The sequence below is a fragment of the Acipenser ruthenus genome, chromosome 27 (genome assembly GCF_902713425.1).
Source record: "Acipenser ruthenus chromosome 27, fAciRut3.2 maternal haplotype, whole genome shotgun sequence".
Taxonomy (NCBI): domain Eukaryota; kingdom Metazoa; phylum Chordata; class Actinopteri; order Acipenseriformes; family Acipenseridae; genus Acipenser; species Acipenser ruthenus.
Window position 1 is genome coordinate 19,717,711 of NC_081215.1, and position 18,992 is coordinate 19,736,702.

An 18,992-nucleotide genomic window follows, 5' to 3' on the forward strand; every position below is an offset into this window, starting at 1 on the left:
CCCTTTATATTACAGCATATCACACATATGCAGAATCGTATAATGTTTAACAGTGTGTAAACAGGATACAGGCAACATTGTATAAACTCTTGCACTTTTGAGCACTCTGCATTCCTTGGCTCCTTATTTTCAGAACAAAGCAGCCATTAAGTCTATGCAGCTATTGAACTTCTGTATGTTTTATGAGAGATCCAGATTTACAGCTTAATATAGCCATTTTTATTTCCCCAGAATAATATTATAACACTGCAGTAGATATCTCCCCATAGCATTATATGTTGTATTGCTGCCTAATAGTAAAAGGTAAAAAAAATCAAAGAATTAAATGGAGTTTCCTGGTATGGTACATATGGTTTGGCAAATTCATACATTAATTACATAAATAAATGTGTCTTTCCTCTACTGATTTATTACATTCAAATTGAAGCTCATTGAGATGCAGTACAACTACAGTATAATAATATTAATTATTAATTAATCTCGAGTCACTCACAATAGTTTTATTGCAATGTGCAGTATAATATGCACGAGTGATATTTGCTACAATTAAAAAGTACAACATAAAAAGGGAATTTGTAATTGTTGAAGACATCCCCTCAGTCTTATCCTGCTTCTTGATAAGCTGTGATAGATGACAGCTGTTTGTTTAAATCTTTCCTTCTAGTTTTTGTAATCATATTGCAGCACCTTGTTTGCAGATGTCTGGATGGCTGCCTGCAATCGGCACCTTTTCTTTTTTTTTTTTAACAGACAAGTTATGCAATATGATGGTGTAGCTTATCTTTACTAAAGGGCAAGTTGTCATGGATGCGCACCTTCTAACTTGACTTCAATGTACTTGCTTGGTTGTGGATGCCTTTTATTATAATGCTGCCTTCATCTTCCTCAATGGCTTTTATTTCACACAAACAACTGTGTTTTAACCTGTTCAATCATGGTAACTAAATAGATAGTAAATAGTTAGAATCACCAACAGCAATATTTAACTATTTATATATGTCTCTTCCACAGTATCTAGCCTGTTCAAAAGCTTTTCTTTGTGTGTTTGTTTGTATGGCAGTCATGCAGCGGATTACAGAGAATACCAGCTGTAATGGATGTTTTCTAAAATTGTCATTGATTGTTTGTCTCCTGTCCTTCCACTACACCGCGTCAAAAAAAATTAAAATAAAATAAATTCCAGATTGCACTCGATTTGTCACAGCAAATTCTACACCATGTCAGGGCTCAAATAGCCTCAGCCAAGCACTAATTCATATTCTTGAGCAGCAGCCAACCCTGCAGCATGGATGGTGATCATGCCCTTAATATTAATTTAGTATAGTCCCCTTCCCTACTCTCTTTTGACCACCAGTAACCTGCCAGTGCCCGGCCTCACCCTTGATGTCTAGCCAGCCCTGCACTGTGTACATCTACATCAATTTTCAGCTTCTGCATCTCGTCACTAACCAGAGCGATTTCCCAGGTGTGAGACAGGGAGATTTGGAAACCTGCCGCATTGAGTCCTTGTCTCACTGATAGTCCTCAGAGTCTTATAACCTCTTCCTCTTATACTGTGTCTGAACTTCTGTGTTGAGCTGCTGCTGCACTGCTTACAGTGTAGGGTCTGCATTGTGTAAGCTTTTGAAGAATGAATACAGTACACTGGGGCTGGCCATCTGTTAAACAACCAGCAGGGGTCCTATGACTTTGATTAAGCATTATTAGATAGAAAAGATGATGGTACATTAGTCATGTTAGATTAGTTGCTGTCCAATTTTAATTTGGTATAGAGAAGTTGTGGAACAAGAGAATATTGTTAAGTCACTTCCAATTACAGTATGTTGAAAAATTAGGAAAGGGAAGGAAAAATGGCATATCTTATGTGGTTCTATTTCTGTCTTTTATATGATAAAGCACTGTGCTTTATATGGTTCTGCTAAATGACCTACAGTAAATACTCTGGTCTTATTTTCATGCTACCTTTACAGTACAGTCATACTAATAAGTACTACTTCACTAAAATTTAGCTCTTCATAGCAGACTATAGGCACGATTTTCCGCTGTGGGCAAATTGTCTATGTAATACGTTCACTATGGAGGGTGCAATTTGCAAGTAATTCAGGCCTATATCCTAGTACAGCAGCAGTACACTGGTATTGACTTAGCCATACCCTGGGTAACTGAACATGTCCAATTCTATTTTAAATGCAACCTCTTACTGTGGATTTGTAATAGATATGTCTATGGGGTTAGGAGAGATTAGTGCATCATAAAATCTCAGTGGTACTGGGCTCTGTTGCAGCTGATTTCAGTAAAGGATAATCATTTGTATGAATTAAAAATGTAATATAATTAGTTTCTGGCTATAGATTACTGGTCAGCTTTCAGTTTGCTGGGAGCATTGCCCTAGACATTTCTATCCTGCTAAACAAGACTACTGTGTTTTTTTTTGTTTTTTTTTAATATAACCATAGATTTGCATATTAGCAGTACATGTCCCCTGTGTTGTTAATGTGTTAACTGGGATTTTATTGTTTTAAAATGCATTGTTATCCTGACAACTCATTTACTGAGCTCCTAAAGAATTTTCATGCTTCATTAATTTCAGTTCTTGCAATTAGTATATGACTTTCCTGGCTGTGTAAAGGGCTGTCATGATTAAACACATAACACTTCTAACAGTAACTTATAATTACTGAATGTATTTCTAAAATGGCATTAGTGAAAGCAATGGTGCAAATATTGTGGTAATAGTTAGAGATGTGTAAAAGAAAAAACAAACAAACATGTAAACGTCCATCACACCAGTAACTGGCGACCCAGATAATGTAACTCGTTCTCAGATTAAGAACATTCCTGCTGTGCACTTCAGGTCTCAATCCACAGCTCATTACTGCATTCACTGGGCTGACCCTTGATTCCAGGGATTGTAGGATTGCTATGCAATAGGCTATGCTTCTGTTTTTTTATATAACCAATCTACTTTTTCAGACAGCCAAATCCCAGAGAGCGAACCTGAATAACTGAATAAAAAAGATCAGATTAGCTGATTGAATTGTATTTTGTTTGCATTTTTAACTTCAGGGCTCAAAGTCAAGTGGCAAGGTCCACAGTTTTGGCAAGAGAGACCATGCTATCAAGAGGAACCCTAACATGCCTGTTGTGGCGAGAGGCTGGCTTTACAAACAGGTATGAATATTTAAACCTGTTTCAAGAACGTGGATTCTTGCTGGATCCATGGTACGTTGTTCCTTCACAGTCTCCCAAGTTACGCACTTTACAGGATCCACAAGGTGAACTTCAGCGCTCCATCAAAGCCTTGTCCTGTAAGTGTTTATTTTCCCCAGTGAGCACTCCTCAGTTCTGTCCTGATCACCCACCCACTGCCATTCAGCCACCTGCTGGTAGTCGTTGTGAATTGTGTTTGTTTTCTGATGTGGACTAAAATCCACCAAAAAAATGTCATTTATTTTTGACTGTAACTGAATGGCGATTCAGGTCCCCAGAGGTGAAATATGGTAGTGAATTGGCCGACAGGATTATCAATACCCCCCTTGGGGACAATTAACAGTTTGATTCCTTCCAACAATTACTTTGACATGTAAATGAAACAGTTTTGTCTCTGCTGAACGAATTGAGAAAACAGACTGGGGAGGTTCTGAAGGAACAGTAACAATATATTGATGACTGTGGCAGTGTGGCATGCATACAGTCAGTATGATTTTGCATTATTATGTTCTAGCAGTAAAACCAAGTTGTTTGTGTAGATTGTTGTGACAAAATGTGTTACTCATATAATCCTCTGCCCTAAGGGAAGGATGTGTGTTCGTCATAAAACTGAGCTGTTGTAATTTTGATGCTCTTCTTGTGGGGAAACAAAACAAAAACAGAAAACCAATCTAAATGAGTTGCAGAGTGCTGTAAATGTGTTTAAGTTGCTATAAAGAACCTCATTATATTGCAACTTGTTGTTTTTCAAAAGCAGATTCAGAATGAACGCTTATTTGTAAGAACAAACCTAAACTGGAATCATTTCATTTAAGAGTACAGCAGTGCACTCCTAATAGCAACTGGAAATGCCAAAATCCAGTAAAGTTTAATTGCACAGGAGGTACGCTCAGACAGCCATAGACGAGCCTGCAATCTCACTTCATGTGCGTAGTTTTAAACAAACTAAAATAATACTCTCTTGGCCTTGCAGGACAGCTCTGGCATGAGATTATGGAAACGGAAGTGGTTTGTGTTGGCCGATTATTGTTTGTTTTACTATAAAGGTGAGTAACAAAGTATTTTTCATAAATTAAACAAGTAGATATTATTAATTGATTAAGTACTTTGGGACAGTCAGAAGCTCAGTTGGTTGAACTTCATAGTTAAGGACATCAGGGTCATTTTAATGATGTAAACAGTGGGAGGTTTAAGTTGACAGATATTACGGCAATTGCCTTGGTTTTAGGCCAGCGGTATGTATGTACTGAAGAAGGCACTAGACAAAATGTTTGTCTGCTTGATTTAGCTTCTTAAAGGTTATACAATAATTTAGAATTTAGCCTTTTAAGTTATGGATAATATGAGGTTTGTGTGGAATTTTTTTTTATACATTTAAGAAGGCAGTACCGGTATTAAAATGTTTTGACCATTAAAATAGAAGTGTCTGGGTGGCCTATCCCCAGTGAAGTTATGAATTCCTGTGCTGTCTGCGTTAATAAACATGCTGTCCGGTGTACTTTTAGATGTTTGTCTTTCAGTAAAGCGGAACTAATGCTTTACCATTTAGTAACACATAAAGTGGAATATTAATGGTGAATAAATGTGTTTGCATTTCACAGCTCTCCTACAACTGTGTTCCTCTATCCCAGTCTCTGTTGAATAGATAAAAGTGCTGGCACCATATGGAGGAAGTCCCCTTGACAGAACCTTGAATTTATTTGAACAAATTACACCATGTTAAACTCTGAACAAATATACATTTTGAGATTGTTATTGGACTGGTATTCTGGGAAAAGAAAAGGAATTTAAATTAGAAAAATACTCTTTGATAATTGCCTTTTGTTTTTCTGTTCCTTTCACACAGACAGTAGAGAAGAGACAGTCTTAGGCAGTATTTCTTTGCCTAGTTATGTTATTGCTCCAGTTGAGCCTGAAGATCATATAAGCCGCAAGTATGCATTCAAGGTAGGATAAAGAATTATACATATATCTATCTGTTTCTGATGAAAAAGATTCCAGTCATGAAGGGTTTAACATGCAAGTTTATTAAGAGATGTGTGTAGTCTTGGACATTTTATATAAGCTCCTCTTTCACTTTAACTGTAAGAAATAATCTTGTAAGTGTTGCTTAGTCATGTTCTATTCAATTAATAAATAACACAGGAATTAACTTCTGTTAAACAGGACCCTTTGTGATTCAAGGTAATGAAAAACGTTGCACATATAGTATTATTTCAATGATTTAAATGCACAAGGTATTTAAATCTGATGTTGTTTAGCTTAATAGATTAGACCCCAATGTGTTATGTGTAATTTAATAATTTTGGAGAAAGAAACCACTTTCAAAGGCCAGGCTTTATAAAGTAGTCCTCTGCCAGATAGTTTGTGTATGAAATGTCATTTGGTTACCCTGGTAACTTATCACAATTACCACATTGCTCCGTGTACCATGAACATGACTGAACTACAGTCCTGGTGAATTCAGGCACATAATTAAGGGGTCTTCACTAAAACCCATTCCCTGCCCTGCATTCCATTTATCAGCACCCGTTGGACTTGATATGAGACTTATATATGTGAACAACACTCATGAAACAGAGTTTGTTTTTAAGATTTAGTGCAATAAATTACTCTAATAATGGATATCACGTCAGACAACAGTTAGTCACACACTGCAGCGTGTGACGGTTTCTGCTTCAGTGTACTGTATATGTTATTGGTAAATTCAGCAATAGGTTGATTTAATATCTAGCCCAAATTAAATAATGCTACAATCATGCAGCTAGTACTACTAGTTAATCTTAAAATTAACAGGATAATCTGAGAATGAATCTACTGCATACCTAACCCTTGTAAATTACTTGCAAAGTCTCATTAGACGGGTGCACGTTTAGCCATTTTAAAATGGCAAAAAAGAGAGTATTTGATTGTGAGGAGCATGGCTCATGTTAGTTCATGTTTGTTTTGTTAAACAATATTACATGTACATGTATGGAAAGTTCATTTTCTTTCCAAAACTGAAAAAGAGTAGTTTATTAATTGTAAATGGACCAAATGAAGAAGAGAAACTGACAGAGGAATTAACAGGTTAATATGTACGTAGAGTGAAAGTTCCTGTATATTATGTTGTGGTGGATATTTCGTCAGTATCTTAATGTTGTGTATTTATGGTGTGCATTTTAATGCTGGTGTCTATGTGCCATGTACTAATCAATCCGTAAATAATATCTTTTAACTACAGTGTGGCTTTGCCAAGGATTTTGGGATTGTACAGTATACGTGTTCATATCTAGTATGAAATTATGGCTGATGTTGATAAAGTTTTGGGAAATATACTGCACCCTCCTCATATTTTAACAGAAATTAAATATGTGCATGACTTGGGATGAAGTTGTCTTGGTCTTGATCTGGGGGTCTGCAACAGATTGGGCTTTCACTGACTGGCTTCTGGCTGACCAGGCTTCTTTTTTGCCTTCCTTCACACGTGTTGAGAGCTAAATGGTTTTGGAAAGCACTGTATTTGGATTTGACACTGTGAAGCATTCATAATCATAATCTATGTGCATAAACCTTCAGATTCACTTTGAAAACTGACATAAGATGCATATACGTATTCTTAACATGACAATAGTGTTTTTATATCATTTGTTACTATAAAGCTACAAAATGGTATTTAATAGATTTCAATAATTACAGTAAAAGAATCATAGACATGCACTTGCAATGCTAACAATGTTATCTTTTTGTCATTTTCAATTGTAAACTTTTAATTCCCACCTGATGCTGAATTAGCTTGGTGCTTTATTGTGCTACAATGTTCCCAGTTTTAACTTCCTTATAATCAAGCATACATGGGCTCAGCAGATTTAATTATATCTCCCCTTTTAGAGCAGCCCCCTTCTGTGGCTATTATATGAAGTGTAGGCTGTTTTTTTATTCTGTCATCCGTCAATGTCAGTCAACATCAGTCAACAATTTGATTCATACTTTTGACCATCTAGAAACACCTCAAGACTCACTTCCAATAAACTCTTTAAATAGAATGAGGAGCTTTAGCAGTCAACTAAGAAAGTCAACATGCACCCTAAAAGTCGCGCAATGTGCAAGGCTGGTCATTTTGCATTCATCACAGAGCAGTGCTACATAGCAGGAACAAGATTCTAAGACAAGCACCATAGGCTGTTTAACGGGAGCTGTCATTTCCTTCCTCAAGACAAACAATGGAATTATTCAGCAAGTAATGCAAAAACACTTCTATAGATTAGCCAGTTATTTTGCTCTCTGGTGAATGCTCCCTTGTACAGTGGCAACATCACCGTACTGCTTGCCATGGACTTCTGTGTGACTAATACAGTAAATAGAGCGATTAGAGACAACAGTTTAAAGGTCAAAGCATCACAGTTTGAAATAAAAGTTTGAGCAGGTACTTAGAACTCCATAGCTAGCAGGAGTTTCAGATAAATAGATGGTGAATTGATTAAAACCCAGTTTCAGAGCAGCAAGATGAGAATACTTCTAAACAGTCTGTTATTCTGGCAGCTTGTTTGATGTCCTATGTGTTTTGAAGTTTGTCATCCCTCAGCAAAATCTTATACAAAATGCTGTTTTACATTCTGCGTGTACTTTTGTAATCTAGAAATGATGTCTGGAAATTGTATTCTGTAGGTTTAACATAAAAATGTCTATAGCGATTTCTGGAGGGCAGACTTAATTTGACAGTAAAACTGATCTAAGCAATTCCTTTATCCCAGTGTTGGCCAATAAACTTAGTATTGAGATCCATTTTGGTGGATTTCAATAGGCTCTGCGATCCACCAGCAATAAAGTGAACAAGGGGGTCCCTGAGTGGCTCATCCAGTTAAAGCCCTGCCACTGGGAGCGCAGGATGAGTCACACAGCTTGGACGGCGCCGGTTCGTGTCCGGGCTGTGCAAAGAGGCTGAGCTTTGCTGGAGACTCCGAAGGGAGCGTCACATTGGGATGGGAAAACGGCAGGGACTCTTTCTACTCATCGCGCAACAGCGAACCCTACTGGCCAGACACCGAGCACATTCAGAGTGGTTAACAAGCAGGGCAGATCTCTGTTCTCCAAGATTGGTGGCCCTCACACCTCTGCTCTGGATTGCTCGGTATAAAAGCAATTCTGTTTTAGGCTTGTGAGATTGGAACTTCTGTGTTGTGTGGGGACCCGCTGCGGTGAGGAGAAAAACCATAATTGGACATTCCAAATTGCAGGGAAAAATAAATAAAAATAATAATTGGTCACTCTAAATTAAAATAAAAAAGAATAAAGTGAACAAGACTACAATAAAGTTAAATTGTTTTGACCAATTGTGATTATCTGGCTTTTAGCCAGTGGTGACCAATACGTTACGGTAGCAATGAAAAAAAAGAATGCATGCCAGCATTTTCAACTAAGAAAGGACAAATACGTTCAGGTTTTTTTTTATCTGAAGAAAAGAAAGTCCTGAAAAGCTGCTGTGTATTTTGTGACCTTTTTGCCCAATAACAAATTGAACATGTGAATGTATTTAAATTAAAGAACCTTTTTAGTCAGGTAGACAAATGTGCACCATTTTTGTTTTCTGCAAAAATGAAACCTGGTGGCATAAAAATGCACAAATGCCTGAAGTTTAGTCTGAACTTTTGCATGCTTTGGCTTTGATTTTTTCCAGCTTAGGCTCAAAAGACCCATTCAATATCCTTCAAGAATTTGTCAAATTTGGTAATCTGCTTGTTAGCTAGAAATTCTTTGATCTGGGATAATGAAGCGCTGAACAATTTTTCCTCTTCTCAACCAGCGTACTCCAGAATGCAGAATCAGATCACCATATTCTGTGTCAGTTTCCTCCAGAAACTAAACAAACTGTCTGTGAAGCAATGCATTTGCTCGGATTTTGTAGGCAATGCTAACAACAACATGCATGACTGACAAAAGCTGCTGATTTGAAGCCTTAGCACACAACGGTTCTTGGTGGCTAATGCAATGAAATTCCAATGGAACTACAAAACCAATGGACCTAGCAATCACGGCAGGTGACAGATACAGGCTTTTCTAGAGGGAGGCCATTATCCATCACAGCTTTATTCACCCCATCGAAAATATCCACACCTCTGGTGCGATTGTGTAGCCCTCGCAGAGCCAACATATCTTCAAAAGACTCCAAGTTTTCCTGATCCACACCCAGACACACAACTGGAATCTTCATTGATTCAAAAATGCAATCTTTCACAAATTCTGCATCAGCAAATAACCGTTTTTCCTTTGCCAACAGCCAAGCAATCTTAATTCATTGCTGTTTTAGCACCTGCTGAGTAATTAGCTGCTGTTTCAAACTGACAATTTTACAGCCCATTCAGCAGATCCAAGTGGAAATGGATCTGCAAAACACTGATTCATGGTCATATGGTGCTTCAGGTTACTAGCATGAGCCATACTCAAACTTGTGTTGCACATAAAAAGGTTTGTCGTTCAGTTCTATAATAGATACTTCCAGCGCTCACCACTAATGTTACTCTTTGGTGCCTACTTCGCCTTCTTTGAAACAGCTGGGATATTTTCATCGAAATCTCTACGACTTGAAGGCACAGAAGGCTCTCCCGCGTCTTTTGTAACTGTACACTACGAACCAACGAGTTGAGAAAGCTTGTTGCTCGGGATGCCAAGGTGTGGAAGTTTTTAGCGCCATCTGCTGTTTAGAATGAATTGAATTTTTCATTGTAGGTATTCATTGTCAGGAATTATATTTTTAAATATGCAATCGACCCTGTTGAAACTATTCTGTGCGTATGTGTTGATGCCCCAAGATCCACCAGAAATCTCTTGAGACCCAGGAATGGCTACCACTGCTCTATCCTAATCCCTTATCAAAAGTGGCTTATTGAACAGATTACTTGCATTCCCCAGGCTGTAAAACTCACCATGGATTTAACACAAAAAAGAACATATATGTTGTTTCAATCCACAACAGTGTTTTTACATAAACAGAAAAATATTACATTTTGACACCCAGTGAATACTTGTCAAATACTGGTGCAGTAAATTACAAGGAGGGTACATCTGCTGATATTTTAAAATACTCTGTCCTACATAAAAACAGTTTTGTCATGATTTGTGCTTTTAACAAAGAATGAAAGCCAAGAGCAACCCACCATCTGTGTTTTATCCTTTTTTTTCTTTTCTACTAATTTCAGAATAACTGTCTTGTCTCATCTTGCCTTGTTACTAACACTACTTATTCACATACTAACAGTTACAGCGTTTGAGATGCCCGAGTAGAATCACAGAATTTCACTTTGTTTACAAGCAGGCCAGCCTCTTCACTGTTTGCTCAACTCTTTGTCCTTCTCTCATTCCTATTGGCCTGTTCCCTCACTTTGACCCCCTGGGTCTGCTCTTCTTGTGCACTGCGGGAGAGAGCCCATTCTTCCAGAAAGGCTGTCCTGAAAAAGGCACCTCCATGCATGAATAGGTATTTCTTTCTTGCATTATTTTGGAAATTGCTTTGTGTACAGTGTGAGTGTCAAGACATTATTATTATTATTATTATTATTATTATTATTATTATTATTTAGTTTGACTCTATTTCATACCACTGGTTATTCAAGGAAGACACTGAATTGTACACTTGACTCATACATATGTCAGAGTGACACAAATCACTCATTAGTTTAAAGCAATTCAGCAACAATACACTAACTCACATTCTGCTGTTTTTTTTTTTTTATACTACAGTACATGTGTGATACTTGTCTGTAAAACAATGTTATATACATCAGTGGCCAAATGCTTTGCATCACCCTGTAGAATTAACTCATTCTGCTTCTTAATGTCGAATGAAATGTGCTGAATAAAGTTATGTTAACATATTGTAGAGTGCACGGGGGTAGGGGTCAGGGCTGGTAGGTGACGCAATCTAAACATGAAGACAGAAGCCCGATATCTGTTTTGCAAGGGAGCCTGGCTCTTTTGTACAGCGGTATCGGCGCTCTGCTTCAAAGCGGGAGGTCCCGGGTTTGCGTCCGACCTGCGAGAAGCCCCTGCTTGCAGGAACCGAGGTTCACCACAATACTGAATTCCATACCGCTTTGTAGTTTTTCATATACTTAACTAAAAACTGACAAATAGAAAAATGTGGCATTTCGAAATCTAACATGACTACTATTATGGCTTCCGGTGGCCTTTTTTTTCCATGTTAGATTTCAAAATGCCACATTTTTCTATTTGTCAGTTTTTAGTTACGTCTCAATCCTAAAATTCTAGGCGATGCAAAACTTTTGGCCATAGCTGTGTGGCTAGAATTGGTCATAATACAGATAGAGGGTCTGAGAAGTTTGACTACAGAAGTTTTTTTTTGTTGTAATGAAAAGGGGCTTTGACAGACGGTGACAATGGGAGCACACATACCTGTAGGCCTGTCTACCTAAAGCTTTTCCTGGAGGAACCACCCTAGCTCGACTCTTTCAGCTCTTGACTTCTGTTTATTAGGCTCTGCAGTGGTCTCTGTGCTGTTCAGACCAGCAACCTTTGTTCACCTGATTTGAACTCCTGAGGTGTGAAAGTCTAGTGCATTAGCCCACCCATATTTTGCACCTCATTTCTCACAGCTAACAAGTTAGAGTTAACCCATTCTTGCCCAAAGGGCTTCAATTAATTTACGCTGTCAGAGATATAAATGCATTTCACATTGGCTTATTTTAATTTTATTTTTTATTATTGTTATTTTTTTATTGGCCAAATGTCAGCATTGAAACGCTTGCAATATGGTGAATGTTGTCATCATTTGATTTGGTTGGAAACAAGAAGGAACATGCTTTTGTTTTCGTATTAAAAGTAACCGTTCCCGTCCATCACCTCTCCTGCAGCAGGGGTGTTGTTCGTTGGAGGACACAAGCTCAGCAGTTTGCCTGGGTAAGCTGTTGAGATCATGTTGGAACGCCCACATAAGATTAAGTAGACTTTGCTCTATCAAAACAGGCATTGTGTCATTGAAAGCCAAGTATGATTTTTGGCTTAGTTATTCATCTACACTAGCACAAATACAGAGGGAGGGTGGGACCTTATCAAAAGTGAATGACTCTTCGTGTTTTTTATTATTACTTTGAAGAAAAAGTGGTGCAGAATTTTATTTTAACACCAAAATATTAGGCAACATTAATCTGAAAAATAGCCTGTTGTTACAGTGCTGAATGGATGACATGGTAACCTCTCCCTGCATTAAAAAGGGTTTTGTTTTACAGAGGTAGGGACAGTGTAGAAGTGCTGACCTCACCTCTGAGTAACCAAGAGGCTGTCTATTCCTGTTAGTTCTGTACAGCAGGACAGATTAGTCCTAGCTGCCTGCTTCTGAAACACATTTTTAGTTCTGGAAAGGGACTGCACCACGTTCAAGAACAGAGCCTACTGCTGTGACTGTTAGACTTTTATAGTTATGAGGTAAGACACTTTAGGGTAAATAATGGTATTGTTGGTCCGGAGCACTAATGTCAGGTCAGTGTCACTCAGATGTGAATGGTTGATTTAATAATGTGATTAAAAAGAGTTTAAACCTGTTTTTAGTAAAGTATAGGTGTTTTACACATATATTTGTAGACTTGGCAGTGTTTTAGATATAATGAAGGAAATATGTAAATGCATTTGTAGTGGTAAATTTTAAATAATGAGAGCTTTTGAGGGTATGGAAAAAAAGTAATTACATTTTTAATAAATGCATCAGCACTGCTTTTTTTTCATTTTATCAAGGCGCACATCAGCGTTCCTCTAAGTGTAAGCATCGGTCTTAGAAAATAAATGGTGTCTTGTAGCAGTTTTTAATTGTGAAGCAGTAAGCTTTACATTGGTAGGTTTATCCTCTAATGGATATGTTTTGGAACATTATGTTGTGTAGGGCACAGCTGTTCTTTTGGTGAAATTCTTACTTGTATTGGGCATCCAGACACTTTCTAAAAGTGCACCTTTACTAAGGATAACTACACATCGTATCAGGGTTTATTTTAGTTAACTGTATTAGCATGCTTTCAGATTTGCTACTCTATGAAGCACTTTGGGTTGGTGCTGATTCGTTTCTCTGTTCTTTACAGGCTACCCATACTGGTATGCGCTCTTACATTTATAATAAGAACTCTATCATTGGGTCTCAGGCTGAGCATTGTGGGATGAGAACGTATTACTTCAGTGCAGATACCCAGGAAGATATGAATGACTGGATCCGTGCCATGAACCAAGCAGCACTAATGCAGACCCATACGGCAGAAAGGTTGGTGGCAGTGTTTTGTTCTTTTGTCATCGTATCAGTTTGTTTACTATGTAATATGGAGTATAATACTTTTGATAAACAAAGAAAGAAAATAAATTGTGTTGCATTATGTTGACAAAAGGAACAGGCCTGAATATATTACATACTACTATATTATACTATATAGTGTCAGGTAAATGGACTGCTATAAAAAATGCACATAGCATATCACCATTATATTATTCTTACATTTATCTTTCAACTAAAACTGCCCCTGTCTTTATGACATAAAACCGGACCAAGGTATACATATGTGGCTAAACAATAGAAAAAACATTGTAGCCTGACACCAACAGAATGGATCTAAGCATCTTAAAGGGCAAAACATGTGATAAGATATACACTGCTGTGCAAAAGTCTTAGGCACATTCAGGAGTTACAATATATATCGATGTTATGAGCATCAACAATTTACTCAAAGCTTCCAGTAGTGTTTTCCACTATTACAACAGCTTTGACTTTTATTAATACAGCTTAGTTTGGGTGAGAAGAAACCAAGCTTGTCATTTAGCAATCTTTAATTCACATTGATCAGAATCTTCAAAAACTTGTGATCACAACAAATCAAAGTAAACTACACATGAGCAGCTAATATGAAGTGTTGTAGTAGCTAATCCATCACATTTACCCAGTGGTTCTCAACAGGGTGGGAGGGTGGGGGAAGGAGGTTAAGTGACTTGCTCAGGGTCACACAATGAGTCAGTGGCTGAGGTGGGATTTGTAACCTCCTGGTTACAAGCCCTTTTCTTTAACCACTGGACCACACAGCCTCCTGTATACGTGACATGACGTTCTGTAGATGGCGCGGGGTAGTATTAAAGCAGGTTGATTCTATGGTAGTATAACACCCCCCCAAAATGTGCAAAATGTCTAAGACCTTTGCACAGCAGTGTATATGTTTCCTTGTTAGTTAGTGAACCGTGCTGTGGAGCAGTAGAGTCATGTGTAAACGTGGTTAGAGTGGCAGTGGCTGGCTTTAATCTTGCAAATTCATTGTACCTCAGCTGCAGCAGCCTTCCATTCTCATTCTCTCCACACGCTGTCTTTTTGGCTTGTCTGACCTGAAGCTGCCAATTAGTAAGTAATGGCTCATATGGTTTCATAACAGGGCTGCATCAGCACAATCAGGATACTAAAGCAAGCCATGAGGATGGAGACATGAAACTTGAAAAGTCAGTTTTAATAGCAAGAGATGGCAGTGTGTCAAATCACTTTGGAAAGTATTTGAGGGACTATACTTCATTATTTTAAATGCTGTCTATCCTGTTCCTCTAGTACCATATACTAGCTCTAAATTTCACATCAGCCCCCATATCCTTAAAGTTGAGTAAAATGCTGCACATTGTCAACAAAAATAAACCCAGACTTGAGAGACCTTGAATTATGTTAACTTGTTTGGTTCCACTTTGGTAAAATTAACAGCTGCCATATTTAACAATGGATTCCACATTTCTGCATGACAGGGTTGTAAACATTTTCAGTTGAAGGTGATGGGTCTTTTTTAAATTTGTCGGCTTTCACGTAAGTCTGACACATTTCTTCAGTGTGTGAGATGAAATTGTCTGGTCATTTTTCAACACATTCATACCTATGTAAATGCATATCCAGAGGGTACAATTTGAATTATATGTAAAATATGTTCTGTGTAGGTGTTGGATGATTTCGATACAGTAGCTTTGAGAAAATGTTATTTTTAAAGCATAATAACATCATCAGTTATTGTCTGATGGCATATGGAAAATAATCAGATTCCTAATAGATATTACATTGATTTGTAATGATCAATCTACCATAAGTATTTGCCTGAGAGTAGAAACTTTATTGCACTGTGAGAATTCAATTCAAATTATGATTCTAGTGTCTATTTGACAGTGAAGGGCAATTAGGGTGCTTTTCAGCTGTGGGAACTAATATTTTTCAATGAAGAAAGCTCCTTTCCAAACTGTATAATAGAAACACTGGAGAAGACCTAATATGCACAAAGGTTAAAATAGATAATTGATGGAAAGAAAATATCCCTTGTGCTTAGTTTGATTTAGTAATGTTTTTATCTGTTGTGTCATTAATAATCTTTTCAGTTCACCGGAATTCATAAATTACAGATCATTGCTTCAAGATTTCATTGTTCACAATTCATTAGCTTTTGGCCTTCTGTAACCTTTTGAAGGGAAACTGGATATTAGTCATTCTAGTCATTCCAGGTGTTCCGGAGGGTGGTGCGGGGGTATTTAACCTTAGACAAAATGTGGTGTTCTTACAGAGAAGCAGACAAAATGGAAAAACAAGCCGTTCCCCAGACGAACCACGTCAACACAAACAAGGGCTACACCCAGGCAGAGGTGCCCCCAAAGCAAGAGGCGGCCCTGAGACCGGTCGGCGAGACGCTTGGCTTCGAGAAGCGGGAGGAGATTCGTAAAGAAAGCGAAGATGAGGAGAGGTACGGCTTTCGGAAGGACACGTTCAAGGACAAAATCAAAGTGAAGTCTCCAGCGACTGTCGTGGAGGTTGACAGTTTGTTTACTGAGCCTGTCGGTTCGTCTCGCGCCCAGCCAGTCCAGAGGAATGGAACCCTACCCAGTGCAAGGCAAGCGGAGCAGAATGGAAACCCTGTGTACAAGAGAGGGTTTGTGCCCAGAACGGACACAGAGAAGCATGTGCAAAGAAAGACCAACCTATCACAGGTGGAGCATTGGGTGAAACTGCAGAAAGGAGACTCCAAAAGGCAAGTTTCAGAGCTTTCAAAATATGCCTCAAAAGACTTTTACTGCTATCTTGATGTGTGGCATGCATTTGAAATTATATTACATTGCACTAGCATGTACACACAGATAAGAAATACAAAAAAAAAAAAAACATTAACTAAACTCTTGCTGTATTGTAGTTCATGCAATGTCATTTGAAGATCGGAATACCAAAAACAGTTTAGCAAACTGCTCCATCTAGTGGTAGACAGATGCTGAAATAATAATAAAACCTAAATGAGGAATGTCAGGTGTTTTTATATCGAGAAACCACCAGGCATCCATCTATAAAACTGGGGTTTGAAAGTTTGCCAATTTCAGGCACATGAAATCAGTTGTAGAAAGTAAAACGTTATTTACTAAAATAATTTATTCTAAAATAATTCATGACTCTCATTTTTTTTTTTATCAAGCCTACTGTATGCACTTGTGCCGTACTGTACTTTATAACTCTCTTTCAGACTACATTGCCTCATTAAAAATGTCATTTCACTTCAAAAATGAAGATTGAAAATCACAGTCAGAGGTGAAATGTAAAAAAAACCAGAGGGATCTCATAGTGAATATAAGTCTGCAGGGATAGGACAGAAAGTGCTGCCATGCAGAATGTACAGCGTTTTTAAATGACCATCAGTGGGTGTTAAGTGTTGGATATGTTAAGTATAGTATTGTGTTACAGTTATTCTGTCAAGCCAGGAATTTAACTAAGTGACAAAACATGTTTATGGTTTTGGCCAAATGACAACTAGTTGTATGTAGTAATTTGGCCAACAGTCTGATTTATTAGAATTACTCAAAGGGGATTAATGAGGTTTACACAACAGGGCTTTAACTGCTATCAAATTGATTCCAGTTCCAGCCTTCCAGCATCCGAACAAACTCTTTCTCGGAGAACTCCTACCAGCCAGCCCCAGCTGAGCACTGAGAACTACCAGACTTTGCCAAAGAACTCCTGGCAGCCACCGAGCAGCCCCCCTCCGGAGTCTCGCAACCTGCCAAGCGATTACAAATACGCCCATGACCGGGTGAGCCACTTCCGCATGTCCAACGAAGAGCGCAAGGCCCACAAGGAGGGCACTGTGTGGCAGCTCTATGAGTGGCAGCAAAGACAGCAGTTCAAACACGGCAGCCCCACTGCCCCCATATACACAGGTGCTCCAGACTATGTCGACTCCAGTGCCCTAAAGGTTTCATTAGAGGCCCCTCGGTCTATTTCGGTGCCACCTTCTCCCTCTGACATCCCCCCACCGGGACCACCACCAAAGGCCTTGTCGCCACGGAGACCTCACACTCCTGCAGAGAGGGTTACAGTTAAGCCTGTTGGCGAGAGGTCGACTGCTGACTTCCCTGCATCTGGTTCACCAGGCAGGATACGCGCTCAAGTTTCAAAGGTAAGAGCTTGGCGGGGCGGGGCGGGGCGGGGCGGGGCGGGGCGGGGCGGGGCGGGGCGGGGCGGGGGGGGGGTCACTGGGAGAGGGATAAAACAGGTTTTGTATGATGGAAGCTGTGTAACAGGTATATATTAATAAATCAGTTAATTTTGTGTCTGGTATATACTGATCACTTCATTTGTTTTTTAAATTGAGCATTAGGCCCATTTCTTTAGGTATTGTATGAACAGGGTGTTGGAGCTGTTTCTACTAACAATTGAAGCTTTAATTAGTGTTTAATTCTGGTTTCTGGTTTAATCATTTTTTTCATCCTATACCTCTATGGAATTCCCTCAGAGTGTGGATTATTAGTAACTATAGTAAAATATGCTCCGAGCAAGATGGGACCCATAGGCAGACTTTGTTTCTTCTGATGTAAAATTTAAATAAAAATCTATTATGCAGCAGAAAAATATAGAAATGGGAATAGTTCCGATAGCCTTGTGTAGCTACTTTTGCTTGTAGCAAACAAATGTTATTTTAAGAGAGGAGGTTTAAGATAATTTATGTGTAACTAATTAAATCTCTTGTTGTTTGTGTCCTTCAAGGAACCAGGGCTCTGAGCGATGCTCAGGCTCAGTGCTAGTCCTACTTTAGTGCTTCTGTATGTACAGTAAAAAATGTCAAATAAACAAAGCCTTTTGGCAATTAAAAGTATTGAAGAAAATCTCCAGTAATAATTCAATATCACTGTTGAAATAAATAATAATCCACTGCAGTCATTATTTTATAATGAGACTTTGAAGTATGATATTCTTCAAACTTTGAACATTAGCTTATTTCTTTTAATTATTTATGGTTAAAAAATAATTAGTCTGCTTTTTTACAGTTTCATTAAAGGAAGGCTTTAACTAAGGCTTTGAAATAAATTTTCTTCTTGGCTATTTTTTAACCTTAATTAGTTGTATACAGCTTTTTAAAGCACCACACTAGCACCACACTTCCTTTTTCCTGGTTCCGTTTCACTTCCCGTGTCATCATTCCTAGACCATGTCAGTCAGTCTGACACAGGGAGTAAAACTGTACCAGAAAGAGCAGCTCAAGATTTAAAAAGTCATATAAAACAAGCAAAGGCCAAAACATTACCTTCTAACATATACTTTCTGTCTTCAGACAACACATGCTGACAGACGCTCCATGCCACCAATGGGCTACATGACACACACAGTGAGCGCTCCTAGTTTGCATGGGAAAACGGTAAGGATCTTAAAAGTTTTGTAAATATTAACAGTACAGTTTGGTGGTATGAAAAATGCATTAAAAAATGCACAATATTTAACAATATACTGATATATACTCTGTTTGATTTCATAGTCTTTTAAATTAAACTTACAG

The 18,992-nt window shown here is 38.3% G+C and overlaps 1 protein-coding gene across 13 annotated transcripts in view; it reads left to right on the forward strand.

Annotated features, from left to right (window-relative positions):
• Window positions 1-18,992, forward strand: part of LOC117432044 (pleckstrin homology domain-containing family A member 7-like) — a 113,216-nt gene that overhangs the window by 71,229 nt on the left and 22,995 nt on the right. For 11 of the 13 annotated variants that reach the window (XM_059001801.1, XM_059001800.1, XM_059001805.1 and 8 more), the window contains 7 exons: window positions 3,067-3,171; window positions 4,184-4,256; window positions 5,057-5,157; window positions 13,272-13,447; window positions 15,747-16,208; window positions 17,081-17,618; window positions 18,771-18,854. In XM_059001801.1, coding sequence (XP_058857784.1) covers window positions 3,067-3,171; window positions 4,184-4,256; window positions 5,057-5,157; window positions 13,272-13,447; window positions 15,747-16,208; window positions 17,081-17,618; window positions 18,771-18,854 — 1,539 coding nt within the window. Of the gene's footprint in view, window positions 1-3,066; window positions 3,172-4,183; window positions 4,257-5,056; window positions 5,158-5,220; window positions 10,664-13,271; window positions 13,448-15,746; window positions 16,209-17,080; window positions 17,619-18,770; window positions 18,855-18,992 lie in introns of those variants that run through there. The other 2 variants (XM_059001804.1, XM_059001809.1) reach the window with 2 other exon arrangements.